The sequence below is a fragment of the Penicillium roqueforti genome (genome assembly GCF_015533775.1).
Source record: "Penicillium roqueforti strain LCP96 04111 chromosome Unknown scaffold_01, whole genome shotgun sequence".
Lineage (NCBI taxonomy): Eukaryota > Fungi > Ascomycota > Eurotiomycetes > Eurotiales > Aspergillaceae > Penicillium > Penicillium roqueforti.
Window position 1 is genome coordinate 2,454,601 of NW_024067565.1, and position 13,358 is coordinate 2,467,958.

Here is a 13,358-nt window from a genome sequence, read left to right on the forward strand (position 1 = left end):
CTTCGGTATACAAATGCCGCGTGGATATCGCATCAGCCGATCATCGCACCTACCTATAAGGTGCCAGTCAAAGAAAACCGGTATCCAACCTGAGCGGTCACGTCGACCTGAAGGATTCTCACCCTAATTATTACCCTGTCTATTGTCCACTCGCTCTTCAATTTACAATTCAGGGATATTACCAACCCTACAAAATCAGACATTTGACCTTTCGCAGAGTGCGAGTGATTGGTCTGATTTAATTCCGAAGCAAACACAAAAAAAAAAAAAAACCATACAACAGTGAGGATTCGCTGGTAGTCACCCACCCAACTACTAACTCACCGGCGTGTTGCTTATAGTTATGCGGTCAATAGTTCGGTGGGTGCCGCCCGGGTGATAAGGTACGCTATAGACAGGGTGAGAAGCCAGGTGAGAAATCACCTAAGTCGCGCGACTAATGCATTGACCCCTTCAGCTGAACAGAATTTCATTGGACCGTGTCGTTCCCCTTGATGGCATCTTGGCATCTACACATACCTACAACTAGAAGCATTATACACCCCAGGCACTAAGCAGGTTGACCGTGCAATTTGTTGGGATCATAGCACATGACCTTGTTTGTCAGGACTGTCACATGCCAACTACTAAATAGTCTCCTCTCTCTTCTCTTCTTCTTTTCCCCTTCTCATCATCATTAACGGTGATCATCAGCAGTTAGCACGAATACATCTTTGCATTGCTGATCTCTATTCTCCTGACTCGCTGTCACAATTCCAATTGGTTGGTCTGCTTATAAAGCTTTCTTGAAATCGGCCGGGCGTGCGCCGCCTCCGTCGTCCGGTATGGATTGTGGCTTCCTTTGTTCTTTGGCCGGAAGAAAGGATCGGATATTAGACCATCCCAATTCCCTTTTACCCGGCCACTGCGGGCTTTGTCCCCTAGTTACTTCGTAGCCTAAGGGTACGATGGGAAGACCACGACTTTTGTGATATCTCATCCCGTGATTTCTTGCTGTCTGAAAATTATTGGCTCTTGGTGGCTCATCGGTGGTTGTGTTCCCCACGATTGATTGGTTACTAGCATGTCCGTACATATTGGAGTATAGGGAGGATCGAAATCAGTTTTACCACCTACATACGGAGAATCTTTCTTGAACCCTCCTTCTAAACATGCTAATATCAATCTTGTGACCTCTATCTTTATTTATATATATATATACATTTCGTTTCTAATTTTGGGTTTTTCTTTCTTTCTGGATTTCAGCTTGACCTATTTCATGTAGATACTGTATAGTTTTAACTTCAACTTTAATATGAATTTTCAAAGTCACTGAGAGACTACTATATCCTTTTCAGAGTTGATACGACTTACCTCGATCAGATTACATTGATAGTTCTTTCAGTTATATCGATAGGCGATAATTACTTCTTTCAAGACAGAAACCAATTAAACTGAATGCATTTTTTTAGATCCAGTCAAGAATCTAGTGACCAACTAGAAGGTATTGGATTATAACTCTTCAATCAAGTAAGACTAATTGAATAAGCATACCATAGAGTCATTGTCCAGTCTAACAGACTATAACGTTCTAGAGTCCGTTACAACCACATATACCGGACAATTCGCGTTACTTACATTCTCGCAATAATAATAAACGAAACCTTTAACCAGGTCAGCCAATAAGCAGTACAGCATAAGAAATAGCACAATATACCCACTATATATCCTAGTCCTTCCGTAACTCCTTTATCGAGCTACCTAATCCTCTTTCTCTATGCCATAATAACACTTCAAACGGCTTCATCTTCCTCTCTATACGAAAGAGCATAAAAGCATTATCCTAGTGACTGAAAAGCCTATCCCTTGAGTCAAATAGGTCTAAAGAACTATCTAGGCTCACAGTATATCTCCAACAGCCTTCTCTCTTCAGAACACTATTCAACTTCTATATTTATTCTATTCCTCAAAGAACTATCCGTTACCTCTTACTTACTCAATGACTCAGGCAGAAAGACAGTAAGAAAAGGATTCAATAGCTACCTGATCGTTCTTAACTGGCTCAAGGTACAATATCTATTCAACTTAAGAAATTGGCCGTGCAGAAAATGTGGCTTAAGTACGGCTGTTTTCCACACCCTATGGTCGTAAGTGCTTGAAATAGCATCAAAAGGATTTATATAGACATCATTACCTGTAGAATGTAGATGTGGTGGGTGAGAGTCGGGTGAGAGTCGGGAATCCTGCGGGCCGGCGTGCGTCTACGAGGCGGGCTTGGCGTTTTGCTGTTAAATTTCAAACGCAAAGGCGCTTTGATCGGACTTGATGTGAGCCAGGGAGCTTTACGAATAGTAGGTCTTGGCAGATAAACAACAAGGCAGATGGCTGCCTTCGACCTAATCCAATATCCATTACGACAATTGAGCTGGTCGTAAGTTGTAACGAATGGGAAAGGAAATGATGAAATAACGGAATTTATAAGCAAGCGGAGCGGGCCGCCCGGTCAGCCCGGTCACCCCATAACATAAGTAAATGCAACAAACCGAATCAAATTTCCACTATGGAGTACTATAGCTTAGTTTCAATTATAAATTTGATGTAGTTCAATATAGGATTCTACAGCATTACCTTAAAATCCATGAGTGTCTGCTAAGATCAATTGACGGTCGTTGTTTACCCCTAAACAGGACGGCGGTGAGGATCTTGGGCCCTGTAAGCACATACCTGCCTTTAATTAACTACGGAGTCATTATCCCTACAACATATGAGGTTTACGGATCGGCGATGGTGTAATCGGGGCTAGACTCAGAGCAAACACCAGTGGCCACATCGATTCCCGCATGCAGTAGGGCGCCCCGCCCTCCACGCCCTTTGACATTTGTTATATAAAATTATACTCCGTACAAAATACTTAAAGAGATGCCACAGTCTTGATAACCTGTAATTGCCAGACTTCCGTGGTCTCTTTACTGGAGCGTTTAGCAGCCAACACCAATATCTCAGCCCGAGTGAATGGGTCGCCCGAACTCGGCGGAGGAATATGGTCGTGATGCCCCTCCAGACAGCCCAATTACCCTTGATGAGAAGGAAGATCCTAAGAGATGGCCGAAAAGCAGAAAATGTGAGAGACCTCTTCGATTTTGAATCTCTACCAAAGTAATAATATATGGGTTAACTGACGATTATGGCTATATGATTAGGGCTCTATACGGTGATTGTGGCGCTGATGGCTGGAGTAATTGCCTTTTGTTCGAGTATCTATACAGCAGGAACCAACCTTATTACTGTCACCTATGGATGTTCGCAGACAGTGGCTACTCTAGGAGTGACCACCTTTCTACTAGGGTTTGCATCGGGGCCTCTCATCTTTGCTCCCCTGTCGGAATTATAGTCAGTCTATGTTGAGATACTCCTGCCTTCAGCCGCTTATACCAGTATTAATCTAGCGGTCGCAACCCCATATTCCGGCTGACGCTGGGATTGTTTGTCCTCTTCCAAATTGGTTGCGCATTAGCCCCAAACATAGCCGCGCTGATAATCTTTCGATTCTTAGCCGGCTTTTTCGGTTCTCCGACGGTCACAAACTCGGGCGCGTCTATCACAGACCTCTGGCCGCAAAGCGAACGATCAGTACCTTTAGCTCTGTTCTCCGCCGGTAGCTTCCTTGGGCCTGTTTTTGCCCCGGTAGCTGGCGGGTTCGTCTCGGAATACCTTTCCTGGAGATGGAACATCTGGTTGGTGCTTATTCTAAGCGGAGTTGTCTACGCCACATGCGTGCTCTTCCTTCCAGAGACGTACGCAGCCAAGCTTTTGCGGGATAAGGCCCGGCGCCTGGGAGTCGTCCAGTCCGGGCCCTCCCTCCAAGAGCAGCTCGGGACCTGCCTTATCCGTCCCTGGCTGATGCTTTTCGCGGAGCCGATCTTATTCCTCCTCTCTCTCTACATGGCCTTCATTTACGGCATTCTCTACCTCGACTTCACGGCGTATCCGATTGTATATAAACAGTCCCGCGGCTGGTCTCCTGGTATTGCAGGCCTATCCTTTCTCGGAATGGGTACCGGCATGGCCATTGCCACGATTGCCTCTCCCTATGTAAACACGATTCACGGAAAATACGTATCCAAACTTGGTCCTGTCCCAGAAGCCAGACTACCCCACCTTGTGATCTTGTCTTGGCTGATCCCTGTCAGCCTGTTCTGGTTCGGCTGGACCGCCCTGCCTCCGGCGCATTGGATTGTAGCAATCATTTCGGGGGTTCCGTTTGGGTTCAGCCTGATATTACTTTTCCTTAGCATCACATCTTACCTCACGGACTGCTATGGTCCGTATGGCGCGAGTGCGCTTGCGGCAAATGCAGTCTTCCGCTCAGTCTTTGGAGCGGTATTTCCTCTCTTTGGAACGTATCTGTACGACGGACTTGGCGTGCCGTGGGGATCGAGCCTGCTAGGTTTCTTTGCACTAGCATTTGCTCCCCTCCCGTGGGTGTTTTATCATTTTGGGCCCCGGATTCGAATGAAGAGCAAGTATCATAGAATGATGATTGGTGATGGGGCATAGGGTTTCAATCCACTTCTTTCTGATTTCCTCTCTGATTATATTGCAAATTCATATTAGCCAACAGCGGGGTTTCTGAATGTACAGGGGAAGAAGAAGAAGAAGAAGTCTATAAACATACTTCTTTATGTATGAAGATATTAGAAATTTTTACAATTTACTTTTGACACTTTCAAATATTTATTTTGCAAGAGATATTGATGAGAATTCACTACAGTGGAGATCCCAAATGGAGAATCAATGTTCACTGTAACTAGATCTCGATCGTTTGTAGGAATCAAACCTTCTACATATCTCTCTCACCGCTTCAAGATATATTCCATCTGATAGAATTAGGTAGCAATCTTTAAAATTACCAACCACTACTTTTCTTAAAGAGATTGAAAATCTACAATGTCACTATTACATACTATGATTAATTATAAAACTCAATTTCTTAAAATTTCTTAATATTAATAAAAAAATAGATGATAAAAGTAGTATTCAAACCTAAACAGTGCTAAATAACAGTAATTTATTAAGATGACTTAGCAGTTTTATACGTCTAAATTGAGAAAGGTCAACTTTTTTAATGCAAATGAGGGCCCTCAGAGTGCCCGCTCTCAAAATGTTTTTAATGAGGTCTACGTCTCCGTGGCCTACCTAAGGTCACCTGACCATCCAACATATTGACGGCCACACTCCATCGTCACTTCCATTCATCATCAATTCTATTGATTTTCTTTCGTTCTCAGAGTTCTTAACTCTTCCCCTCTCACACGAAAATGGATAAACAAACCCAGACCAGGCGTTGCGATGAAGTTAAGCGACTCTACAAGCTACTTAAGAGTTGTGAATCTTGGTTTCTTTCCCCCGGTGATCTCCAAGGCCTCGGAATCTATAGCCAGCAAGTTGGCATGACAGGTGACGGCTCTGTACAATTTGGTCCATGTTTCTTTCGGCCTTATCCGGAAAAGGTGCTTCAAAAATATCCACTCGATACGGTTTCGATGGCTGCGGACCATCCTCCACAGACTCTTCAACGGCTTAATAACCCCCGGGACTTCCAGACTCTGTTACGAGAAGTCCAGAATGACCCTAAGGTCGAACATCCCCTGGAATTCGCTAAATCAAGATGGGATACATTGACACTTTTATATGGGCCGGATGCCTGGGAAGATCATGCCAGACAGACACGTTGGCATATTCAATCCCAGCAGATGCTTCCTCGGAGAGGGCTTTCCCGGGACTCTACTCTCAGCGATCTAAGATCTATCTACGAACGGAGGTTAGTGCACTTTGCTTTTTCTCTTTTACTCTACTGTTTTTAGGGACTCAATATACTAGGACGAAATGGAAGCATAGCGCTCCTGAACTATGTGGACTTAATAGAAGGAACTATTGGCGTATACTAAGTCTCCGAGAAGTTTTTCAGCCAAGCTTTAACCCACATGCAATTATGGAACTTTTATCCGATGTTCCCGCAAATCATGCAGAGAATTGCCTTACTCTCCAAGAAGTAAGCGCCGTCCTAACCGTGATGGTTGCTCGAACATCCGATCGGCCGTTCCGGGACCACCCGATCCATCCAGTTAGTATCTTACATACACTTCCTAGCTACTAGAGATTTCCTAAGTACTCACTTATTTTTTATAGTTATTGGTTCTTTCATACACTGGACAGAAACATGGAAGAATAATTCAAGCTTCATTACATGGAGAAAGCTTGCTTTTGCAATATTCTCAGCTATGGAGTTTTGCGGATGACGAAACGGCACCAGTTGAACTTTTCGTTCGTTATGATATGAGCCAGCCAGTTCCGATAGCCTTAGAAGAGCCGAATCCTATTATTGGCTCTCTTGTCGGCCCTGTTACGTCTATGAGCTTGAATTAGCTATTTAATACAGACCCTACCACAAAGTATTTTACCCACCCGCATTTTTACCCCACCATCACAAAATATATGTGAAGGAACGAAGCCAAATTGATTCAATACTGACTAAGTCGACATGCTGTTTACAAAAAAAGCTTGGAGAAGGGAAGGAATGAAGCAAGCGAGACAATAATAAGGATGACGGGCAAGGCGGTGGCAGAACGGAAGCGTGCGGAGACTAGAAAGTGCCTTTTGAAATTTGACGCCCATCGCCCACCATTATGCAAAATTAATGCAAAAATTACCCTATTAGGCTATTTTATGTACATAACCAGATCTTGGCAGTACCAATTTTGCCAAGAGTGTCCGCATATGTCTTGGCGACGCTAAAAGTGTCTCCACTTTAACGGGCGTTGTCACAGTCTAACCACTGCAACAAGTCAGTTCTCATGAACTGACTTTGTTATGACCTTTTGGTCTAATGGGTAAACGTTGGAGCAGTGGCCGACGGATCTCATAAGTGCACCTAAAATCAATAGCTAGCTTTAACTACGAAACACCGGCTTGATAGGTATAGATAATAGATAAGCGTTGCTTATATAAAAGCTCACCTTTTACTCTACGTAAAGAGCTATTTTCTGTGCCTAAGAGAGATATAGGGGTGGTGTAGGAAGAAGAAAAAAAGTGAGTGGTGGTTAGCGTGATTTCAAAGTGGGGCCAATCTTAAGTCTCTCCCTCTACCTTCTTCGCTGCCTTCTTCTGTTCTTCTTCTGTTCTTCTTCCTTAACAGCATCAGCCCATCTATAACCGTTGTTCTCGAGGTACCCGGTGGAGAATACATATTTAACACCCATCGAAGACGGAAGGGAGGCGTCAACGTGGCCGCTAGCGACCCTCCTATCTCCGAGGCAGCATCATCACCATGATTAGACGTAGGGGACACTATTATGAGATTAGCATATTGCAATTATGATCTAGACTTTGAGTTCTGATTTCATGTATTCAGACTGGTTCAATGAAGATCGAAGACCTTTCAGTGACAACGCAAACCGAGTCTGAGTTTAGGTCTACGCTACATCGCCCCTGCCATTAGTCGATGAGCAAAGCTTAAATAGAAGCTTGCCTTGACCAAAGCTAGGTATTATGTACGCATTTTTGTTGCCAAGTTATATTCAATCAATCTACTGGGGAAGAGTGATTTGTATGAACATCAAGCAAGAGGACTCACTGTTGGGATCTTCTTCGACGACAGTCTTTGTTGGCTATTGGGTTGGTGTCAGTGTCCTTGTCATCGTCGTTCTTGGTAGATTGCCCTTTAGTAGTATTAGTACAATCTTTGACGACTGAAGAACCTAGATTAAGAGAACTCACCTGTGGGCCTTTTATGTCACCACTTCTTGCGAACTCGTTTCAGCCCCTTTTTCGCACTGGTTTGCTTTTTACGATCATGCTTCCGCTTGATCCTGGCAGTTTGCTACATGAATAAGGGTGTGTCAGTAATTACCTGGTCACTTGCTATGAGACACGAGTAGCGTGCGGCAGCGGCACGGAGGCGGGTGTCACGGTCGGAGCAGTAACGGCACTGCTAGGCTGAGAACTCAACGCCTGGATACCACCGGTATTCGCTACATCGAGTGCCACAATAGTGGGGCACTGTATTCCAGCAGGCTGTGTTTTGTCACAGAGCGGGCAACACTACGGGATGTTAGAGACTGATTTGCTGTACTTTCCACTGGATTTGATGCACTTACGCCGGGAACATTCCTTCTGTCGCTGTTCTTCATCGTGAAGCATGAGAGTTGAGAGGGGAAAGTGGGTGCGCCTCAGAATAACGTTCCCATTTCGAAGGCTTGTTCAAGTATAGATATCTCATTCAGAATTGGTCAAACGCCTCCCCAATACAATTCTGCAATTGCCCATTGATTCAATAGCATTCAACAGCCCGGGCCTACGCATATATATAGTAGCAACAGAACAATGTTTGTGGCAGTCTCATTCAATGAATTTTCAATTAAACTATCGTCTATTGGTCCTAAGGTTGCAGGATGATTTCTGTATAGATCAATATGACTTCATCTGGTGCCTCAATAAGATCTGTTTCTCTACCTAGGTAGGTAGGTACCTAGGCAGGGAACTTTGGATTCGTTATTGGAAAGGCAACTGATTTCTCATCTTTCCCCCACAAACACTCATCGGAAAAAGCAGATTTCAAGTAACCTTGGAACCCCCTCCAACACCCCGCCCTCCAGCACCGAAGGTGCCCTCGACCGTCAGTCAATGGAGAGCCAGCGCGCGCGATTGCCACGTCCTGACCAAAAATCCAAGCAAGCTCGAGTGTCTGCACCCAGGTTCAAAGCTCACGTTCAAGGAATATCTCAGCATGAGGATTATTCGGAGGGTCTCCAATATCACCGAGTTCCCCGACCGAGAAACTGAAGGTAGAGCCAAGGAGATGGTCAAGGGGGACTAAGCAATACAGACGTGGCTCTCATATATCGAAACGGACCAGTACCCAACCGACCGAAAGCTTGGCATGTTCGCCCTAGTGAGACCAGGTCAGCTTGCGATAGTAGCTTCGGATTCCCAGGAACCTTCCCAGACAGTTGAACTTCGGCGTCGAGATCGACCTCAAGCTGTGGAACTATCAGCAGATACCGCGGGACGCAGTCCTAGTGCTGCCGCTTCAACTGCGCCAACTGAACCGTCTACTGCCGCTTCAAGTGTGCCAACGGAACTGTCTACTGCAGCCTCGAGGAAGTGGGTCAAGTACGCCAGAGCGGATGGAGAACCGCAGGTGAACCAATTCGTGATAACGCTTTGACACTCAGCGTAGGCCAGAGCGTGAACTGCCAATGGTCCCCTAATGGTAATCTGTTCGGTAGCGTGTCTTTTGGAGAAGTCCAATTAACCGCATATGTCGACGGATACCTTATGGGAGTCAAGAAAAGCGATATTTTTGCTATTGTGGAGGTAAAGGCAGGAATCCGGGACCCCGAGCAATATCCGTTGGTCGAGTGGCAAGAAGGCGCAGAAATGGTCAGCTGGATCATGAATGATGAGGAGAATCTGCGACATCATCCATTCGAAACGTGGGTGGAGTGTGAATATTCGCATATTTTCGTGCTAAGTGCTGTAGGCGCCTCTTGATCTCTTTGAATCGACATGAGATGTATTTGACACTCGCCCGCTACCACGAGGACTACGTAAAGTTCCTAAAGGGAGAATTTCAAGGGTTGAAGAGCTACCCCGAGAATAGATTCCTCCACTTGCACGAGTACGGCCCATGGGATATCGGCAAGAAATCTCACATGAGGGACCTGGCCGAAATCATCGTAGGTTTCTCTCTCCGTGTCAAAGATGAACAGGCTAGATCGGCTGTGCCATCAGGGAGTGGTCCTGACGGGGCGTGAGCACAATGTGAGCGATAGACATGTCTCTAGCGTGTCCGGTGCAGTATCATTCCATTACAACGGTTTCTCGAAATCTTTTCTCTCTCTTTCTTCCTTTCTTCCCCTATACCTGTTGTCTCACATAGAGGCACTCTAAATCTTTGATCAAAAGTGGGTTTCCACATCGGGCCAATACCACCTGTCCTTTTGTCTCCTTTCATCACCATTCTTACCTCCACAGCTCTCACTGATACACGTCAAGACTCGCCCCGAACCGAACCGGCTTGCTGGCCCTACGCCCTCGACCCCACCTGCCGCTCCGCTCGCCTGGCTGAGAGAGATCCGATCTACAATAGATCCGAGCCCTACGATCATGGTAAAAACCATCACATCTTAGTCGCCTATAACGCTAACTACTAGGAACTTAATCTTAACCCGCTCTATCTGATCTCGGTAACCCTATAGGTAGGCTGCGCCAAAACCCACGAAACCCAAAACCCAAGCCAATCTATGGGCGCCTATTAGACCTATTAAATCGTAAAAACGTGACGTTCAGATGATGATTTTATTTCATATATACATTGAACTTCTTTTCAATGATAGGCCCAGTCACTATCATCCTATCTTGTTCGCTTACGAGCTCTCACTGACGTGCGTAAGCCGGTGCTTCTAGGATCGGATTCCGGAAGTGGGGCATCAGCCTCAGCATTAGAAATCCCAGTTTGTTCGTGACTCCGGGCCCAAAGTTGGGCTTTACGGAAGCCTAGGCCGGCCCGTAGGCGGGCACTGTCGTAGTCTACCTACCCATTGAGACCCATTGAAATTAGACCTAGATAAAGCCTATAGGCGACGGTTCTGACCGCGCTCAGAAATTGTAGTGCTTACAGAAAGGTATAAGCTATATAATTTCACACCTCATCATTTTCTTAGAGGCCATACGAGTGAATAACTTCCCTGAGGACAGGGGCTATCAACAAAAAAGGCTGATCAATGTTAGGTGGATTCTTAGTTGTTGAGGTTAGTATCACAGAATAGATGGCTAACAAATGATGCACATGTCACGTTGTTAAATTGTTCCATCTCTGCCTTTATTTTCAGGCCGTAGAGTGAGCAAGTCTTTGCGCTCATTAAGCGCTGTCGCATACCCTTGAGTACACTGAGTAATCACCCTGTGCTGTGAAATACTCAGTGAACAGGACCCTGAGCCCCCTCATAAGGCGGCGGCACCCCGATCGGGAAATTCGCATCCGCGGCCTAAAATCCGGTACATACAGCTACATATGTAGGTGTCCCGCAGATCCATAAACCCCGGTGAGTAGATTCGATCAGTCTTAGATATGATTCTGTTGGGCCATGATGCGTGCGACACCTGGGCAGTCGGGTCCGCTTTGGTTAGGGTTTGGGTTCGACCCCGCCCCGATCGGCTCCGCACGATCGGGTCGGGTCCGCTGGAGGTACGGAGAAGATCGGTGGGGTATAAAGGGGGTTGTGCCCAATGAGGTCTGAGGTAAAGTAAACTTTCATATTTTTGGGAACGAAGGGATGATCAACGCCAGGTTCGGCGTTTGAGACATTAGGTGTCTCAACTCCACAAAATCACCATGTGACGCGACAAAGATCAGCAAGGTTTTCAAACTGGGTCCGGGGTCCGGGGTACTACCGTTGCTGCACAGTATCTGGGGTAGGTAATTACTTTGGGGTAACTACTTTGCTGCAGGGCTTGAAAATATATTGCGTCTATATATGTGAAAAGAGCTTATTTTTGATTGAAAGGAGTTTGAGTAAACTAAATATCCAGGGTACATCTGTATTGTTTCCCATTGGCCTTTCACTAAATATCCGTCCCTCGCGTCCCATTTTACTTGGCTGATGAACCCGCCTTTCAAAACGCCTGTACGCACGCGCAATTCTGCAAACTAGGTCTACCAGGTAGAGCTGTGATCAATCCGACTTCTTCTGAAGTTGCGATAGTCCCGGGACATGGCTAGAGAGATCACCCACGGGAAGCCGCAGAGGGAAATCGACGGATTCAAGCAACAAAGAAAAGAGTAAATACCATCCACCGAGGCATGCTGCGAATAGCACAGCTCCTCCGCCCTGAAATGAGATCGATTGCGTCAGTAACGAGAAAATTAAAGATACCGCTAGGGGACTCACTATTTGGAACTTCCCAGCAAGTACTGTCTCCTGCATAGCCAAGTACCAGTAGGCAGCATTGATGAGGCCAACTCCAATAACCACGGTGAAAAGGATATAGACAAGGACAAAATTGGTCCGGAAGGAGCAGATCAAGTAAAAGAAGCATAGAAGATTGAAACAAACTATGAAAAATCCTGTATACCATTTGATCGTTAGAATCTTGTTCACGCTTTGCTCAAAAAGCAAGGTCGGAAGAATGCGGTGGTTGACTAACCAAAGCTGGCATTGAAACCCTCCGATGTGAGTCCTGCAGTGGGATCATCAGGGTTTGGTGAATAGGCTGCGTAGGCATTGTAGAAGGGCTGTAGGGTCGTGGCGAGGGTGAGGTAGAAGCATGCTGCATCATTGATGTCATTAGTATTTGACATATATTTGGATAGGCCACGAGCACAGTATCACTTACCAAAGGACATGAACACCACGGATGAGAAGGTGTTACCGATTATACACTCTAGCAATCCACCAACAAGCAAGAGAATGCCTCCGAAGAAGATGTATGCTCCACTGAAAGAATAGCGAGTTAGCATGCGCCCCTGAATATGGAATCAGACTGATTCCAACTACTCACATATGAGCAATTCCATTGTTGCCAGCTCCTCTCCAGCCCATGAGGGAAAAAGAGAGAGGAGTCAAGGCCATGACGAATCCTGTGATGGCTCTACGCTGGTGTCAGTTATTTCCTAGGAGGGGTGATCGGAACACAGCTGCCATACATAGGGGTTGGATTGCCAATGATACTCCGAAGGTTTCCAGCAACTTGAGGTTTCGGATTCAAGTAAAGCTTCTCAAAGAGTTCCGGAGATAGCATGATGCTTCCTCTAGACCTGGTCCTCTCAAAGGCACTAGAGTCTCCATTTTCCGCATGCTGAACGTCGTTGGCAAAGTTCACGCCCTCGGAAGTGCTCGAATCAGATGTTTTAGCCATGTTTGGTAAGATATAATGGTGAAAATAGGGGTGTTGGCAAAGATAGAATTAAAAGCAGCTTCAAACACATGGACACTTCCTAAGCAATATATACCGTGGTAATTACTAGCTACATACCAGGATCTAATGGGACCAAACTTTCCTTGCCTGTTTGGATTCTGGGGTACCGGAAACGTCCTGCGAGCAGCTCACAGCAGAAAAAGCTTCCACTAGTGAGTCTAGACGGGATTCCAAATGTTGTAGATCTACATCGCCCCCGCGTTGAAGCAGAGCGGCAGCAGATAGTTTGTGGGGGTGGGCGTAAGCTATCGATTCGGATATACGGAGAAGGAGAAGCAGCTCCTGCGAATCAACATGCGAATAGCTTCCGCCATCGCGAACCCCGCATTCCAGCCCCTATTCATGGTCGGAGGAGCGGATGCGCTCTGCAAGACCCCTAGAACCTGGAGTAGTGGAGTGCG

At 45.9% G+C, this 13,358-nt stretch overlaps 5 protein-coding genes across 5 annotated transcripts; 3 read left to right on the forward strand and 2 right to left on the reverse strand.

The window, feature by feature from the left end:
* Positions 1–2,991: 2,991 nt before the first annotated feature.
* Positions 2,992–4,536, forward strand: LCP9604111_1377 (MFS transporter; the record flags this gene model as incomplete). The annotated part of the gene is made up of 3 exons (XM_039077494.1): positions 2,992–3,100; positions 3,180–3,369; positions 3,426–4,536. The coding sequence occupies 3 exons, from the start codon at positions 2,992–2,994 to the stop codon at positions 4,534–4,536; spliced, it is 1,410 nt and encodes a 469-aa protein (XP_038933925.1).
* Positions 4,537–5,971: 1,435 nt separating this feature from the next.
* Positions 5,972–6,405, forward strand: LCP9604111_1378 (uncharacterized protein; the record flags this gene model as incomplete). The annotated part of the gene is made up of 2 exons (XM_039077505.1): positions 5,972–6,103; positions 6,169–6,405. 2 exons carry the CDS (start codon positions 5,972–5,974, stop codon positions 6,403–6,405), a joined length of 369 nt encoding a protein of 122 aa, XP_038933926.1.
* A 1,494-nt stretch (positions 6,406–7,899) lies between these two features.
* On the reverse strand, positions 7,900–8,168 carry LCP9604111_1379 (uncharacterized protein; the record flags this gene model as incomplete). The annotated part of the gene is made up of 2 exons (XM_039077516.1): positions 7,900–8,079; positions 8,136–8,168. 2 exons carry the CDS (start codon positions 8,166–8,168, stop codon positions 7,900–7,902), a joined length of 213 nt encoding a protein of 70 aa, XP_038933927.1.
* Positions 8,169–8,917: 749 nt separating this feature from the next.
* LCP9604111_1380 (uncharacterized protein) lies at positions 8,918–9,794 on the forward strand (the record flags this gene model as incomplete). The annotated part of the gene is made up of 3 exons (XM_039077527.1): positions 8,918–9,150; positions 9,213–9,473; positions 9,521–9,794. 3 exons carry the CDS (start codon positions 8,918–8,920, stop codon positions 9,792–9,794), a joined length of 768 nt encoding a protein of 255 aa, XP_038933928.1.
* A 1,920-nt stretch (positions 9,795–11,714) lies between these two features.
* Positions 11,715–12,897, reverse strand: LCP9604111_1382 (uncharacterized protein; the record flags this gene model as incomplete). The annotated part of the gene is made up of 6 exons (XM_039077539.1): positions 11,715–11,870; positions 11,931–12,106; positions 12,187–12,309; positions 12,376–12,476; positions 12,541–12,630; positions 12,686–12,897. 6 exons carry the CDS (start codon positions 12,895–12,897, stop codon positions 11,715–11,717), a joined length of 858 nt encoding a protein of 285 aa, XP_038933930.1.
* Positions 12,898–13,358: the final 461 nt, after the last annotated feature.